Raw genomic sequence first — 4,059 nt, 5'->3', positions numbered from 1 at the left:
CCCCGGGGGGTGACAACCCCGTACCGGGAAAAAAAAAAAAAAAAAAAAAAAAAAAAAAAAAAAAAAAAAAGAACAGATGGGAGAAAATACCAATCAACTGTGCATTTGAAACTGTGAAAGATAACAGAAAGTGTCCTTAAATTATTAGCACAAAATAATGGTAACCATGTAAACCAGATTCATCTCAGAGAGAAAATGAATAAGTTAGAGATGCTGTGTCTGAAATATTATTGTGGGTCACTTGGGAAACTTGTGTGGGGAGGAGCAGAGTTGTAGCAAATGTAATTCTAAGTACAAGTGGAAAATTCAAAGGGTTGAGGGCTCAAGTTTCATTCTTAGCCACTAATAACTACCTCCCAACTCCTCCCCGCCACACACACACACAGTGATGGCTTTTTGTGTTCTTATGCATCCTGCATTTCACGTTCACTCTCCATACCTAGGAAAAGAAGATAACTTTCTATGAAATGAGAAAACATTAACTACTTTGTAAGAAACCACAAATCCCTGATGCTTTGTGCATAAAGTTCAGACACATACTACAGAATCCTTCACATGTCAAACTCTTAAAGTCTCCCCGCTTCTTCCTTCCCTCTCCCCACTTCCTCTCTACCTCCCCCTTCCTCTCTCTTTCTCTTTTTGTCTTTCCTTTTTCCTTTCTCATTTCATTTCATTTTGACTTTTTTTATTGTTACTGTTATTCTCTCTTACTTTCTGATTCAATACATCGTGAAATGTAGGTGACTCACAATAGAGATGTCTGTGAAAAATTGTGTTCTCAATATTAAAACCTTGCAGTGGTGTATCATCTGCAAAACTTACAAGGCTGCACTCTAATTAATGATACTAACAGCACTGGATGATGATTTAAGAATTTTGCGCCATTGTAACACAGCTTCCACTTTGCAAACTCTATCACATGCAGTTAGAAATATTTTGAGTGTAAGAAAACCGAATCATAGTACTCTTGCAGTTGGTTCAGTGAAAGACTCGTATACATGCGATGTATATTATATTTCAATAATGTGGGTGGAATTTCTTTATTAAAGAGGACTTTCATATCAACATAGTTTACTAGGATCTAGCAGTCACATAAGGATCTTATGTTTATTACCTACTATGGCCAACTACTTTTAAAATTTAATTTTATTGAGATATATTTGATATAAAATAGAATTCATCTTCTTTAAGTGTACAGTTTGATGAATTTGAACAATGTACAGATTCAAGAACATTTCCATCACCCATAAAAATGTATTTTTTCTATTTTACATTCAATTTCCACCTCCCAACCCAACCAGTGTTAACTACTAACCTGATTTTGGTACCTATCTGTTTGCTTTTCTAAAATATCATGCAAATAAAATTATAAAATATAGTTTCCAGGGACTGGATCATTTCACATAATGCTTTTGAACTCCATTCAGGTTGCTGCATGGTTCAGTACTTTATTCCTTTTTTTTCTAAATTGCTCAGCAGTACTCTACTATTCCATTTCATGGATGTAGTACAATTTATTTATTTACTTGCCAGTTAATGGACATGTGGGTTGTTTCCACTTTTGGCTGTTATGAATAAAGATGCCATAAACAGTTCTGTATACATTATAATATATCTTGGATAAATGCCTAGGGAGGATTGCTGTGTAGTGCAGTATGCATCTGCTTAACTTTATAACAAACTGCCAAACTGTTTCCCAAAGTAACTGTACTGTTTTAAATTCCCACTCAACTATTTTTAATTTTTTTTTCATATCACCATAATAATCTATTTATTCATTTTTTTTTTTCCTTTCTCCTTAGCAAAGGACCAGGATCTATAATGTTAGGTGTAGAAATACATTAACTGAGGTTCTTATGTTAGAATGCTGTAACCTGGGTCTGTCCTGGAAAATTGGGAATTCATGATCAACATCTGTGGCTTAACAGAACATAAATCAATATGGTAGCCAAACATGTCTGCTGGGAGAGATTTTTTTCGTTAAGCATTTTTCTGTTTGCGATTGCCCTTTTAGAAGTGCATTCCTCTAAAGTAAAAGCACAATTCACCTCAGCATTTCAGCATTCTGTTGGCTTTTCTCACCTCCTTTCACATGTGCTTGCTGCCTTCTCCCTTGTGTATATGTCACATTCAAACTTGGTCATCAATTTAAACGTACCTATATTTAATCTTAAAATATTAGATACTTGAAAATAATCAGTAAAAACTGAGACATACATATGTGCAGATATATTTAGCACCTAAAGTTAGATTGTGGCTATGTCCAGGTGACAGAAATTTTGTGTATTTGAGTGTGGAGTGTGTATGTGTGTGTGTGGGGGGGCAATAAGCAGCTTTCTTTAAGTAATACTTTTTAAGCAATATGATTTTTTGAGCAGGCTTTGGTTTTTATCTTCCCGCCTCGGCTATCTGAGTGTCCAGCTCCCTAGGCAGAGCTTAAGCTCTTCTGTTTCCTTTCCAAACTAGTTGGACTGTGTTTTGCTTGACTGAAAAATTTATTCTTGTGCAGTCTGGAAGAATTTTAATCTTCAAATTTGAAAATAGAAATGAATTAAGGCACTTACCCATGTTTCTCTTCCTACAGTCAAAAAAGATCCAAGCCCAGCTGAAGGAGCTTCGCTATGGGAAGAAGGATTTATTATTTAAGGTGAGCATATTTCTCCCTTTCCCCTCCAATATGCTAGCCAAATACATAAATTACCAAAAAACATTATTTAGCTTAAAATTAATTTCCAGATTTTCTTAAGAATTACAGTTGTATCTGACTGCATTGAAGATAATTTCTTTTCTTTTTTTCTTTTTTGCCTATTTAATGGTTGAAAATAAATGCAACTATTATTTCCTAGGTACTATTTTAATCAAAGGCAGGCATTATTCCAAAGTTTTTAAAGTCCCTTTGTAACTTTAATTACTTAAACATTAAGGAATATTGTCTTTTGGGATACCTTTGTAAATTAGCGTATATACCGAAGAGGTTTCCCAAGATGAAGTTTGCTGGTCACCTACAGTCTTGACTTCCAGAGATCCCTTATATAAATCTCCTTATTATTAAGAGTCATCACATTTTGTATTTACTTATTAATTTTGTTTATTGATATTTTCCTTTGTAAGACTATCTAGTCAAAACCTATGAATAGGTAGGCCACAACTTATGGATGTAGTAGACCAAATAATGATTCCCCAAAGATATTCAATACCTCATCCTGGGAACCAGCGAATGTTACCTTATAAGGCAAAGGAGACTTTGCAGATGTAATTAAGTTAAGGATCTTGAGATGAGAAGACTGTCCTTATTATCAATGTGGGCCCTAAACGTGAGGGTACGTCAAAAAGTTTGTGGAAAAATAGAATTAAAATATGAATCTCTCCATCAACTTTTGAAGTACCTTCATAAAACCTCATGAATCCTCAGAAGAGTGAGGCAAGAAGGTAAAGAGAAGAAGAAGGCTACATAATCCCAGAAGCAGGGGGAGAAAAGATAAAGAAAACAATTCTCCACTACAGCCTCCAGAAAGAACCATCCATACCAAAACCTTGATTTTATTCCCACGAAATTCATTTCAGACTTCTGACCTCCAGAACTGTAACAGAATCCATTTGTGTTTTTTTTTTTTAATTTTTATTTTGTCAATATACAATGTAGTTAGTTATTGTGTCCCATCACCAAAACCTCCCTCCCTCCTCCCTCTCCCCCCTCCCACCCAGATGTGTCCCCTCCATTTTCTCGTTGTAAGAGCTTCAAAAAAAAAAAAAAAAAAAAAAGGTTGGGGTTTTTAAATCTTCCTCTTTTGTGTTTTTTTAACCCACTGACTTTGGGGTTTTTTTTTAGGGGATTTTGAAGAAATTAATACAGATACTTTTTTTCCCCCCTTGACTGGGAGACATAAAAGGCAGGTGTTATTAATTGTTGTACTTGTTACATACATGCCTTGCCAAATGCAGTAGAGTGATAGAGAATTAGGCTATAGTATGAATAATAATGTGTTTAATAAATAAATATATATATATAAATTACTTTTATATGTAATACTTCTCTTTTAACATATTTTTACTGCAATG

At 34.4% G+C, this 4,059-nt stretch overlaps 1 protein-coding gene across 1 annotated transcript in view; it reads left to right on the top strand.

Annotated features, from left to right (window-relative positions):
• LUZP2 (leucine zipper protein 2) overlaps positions 1-4,059 on the top strand; it is a 141,969-nt gene that overhangs the window by 5,789 nt on the left and 132,121 nt on the right. The window contains exon 3 of the mRNA XM_008584099.1: positions 2,585-2,647. Coding sequence (XP_008582321.1) covers positions 2,585-2,647 — 63 coding nt within the window. The remainder of the gene's footprint in view (positions 1-2,584; positions 2,648-4,059) is intronic.

Source organism: Galeopterus variegatus, unplaced genomic scaffold (genome assembly GCF_000696425.1).
Source record: "Galeopterus variegatus unplaced genomic scaffold, G_variegatus-3.0.2 Scaffold3146, whole genome shotgun sequence".
NCBI lineage: Eukaryota > Metazoa > Chordata > Mammalia > Dermoptera > Cynocephalidae > Galeopterus > Galeopterus variegatus.
The sequence above is the reverse complement of the archived record's forward strand: the minus strand, read 5'-3'. Positions and strand labels throughout refer to the sequence as shown.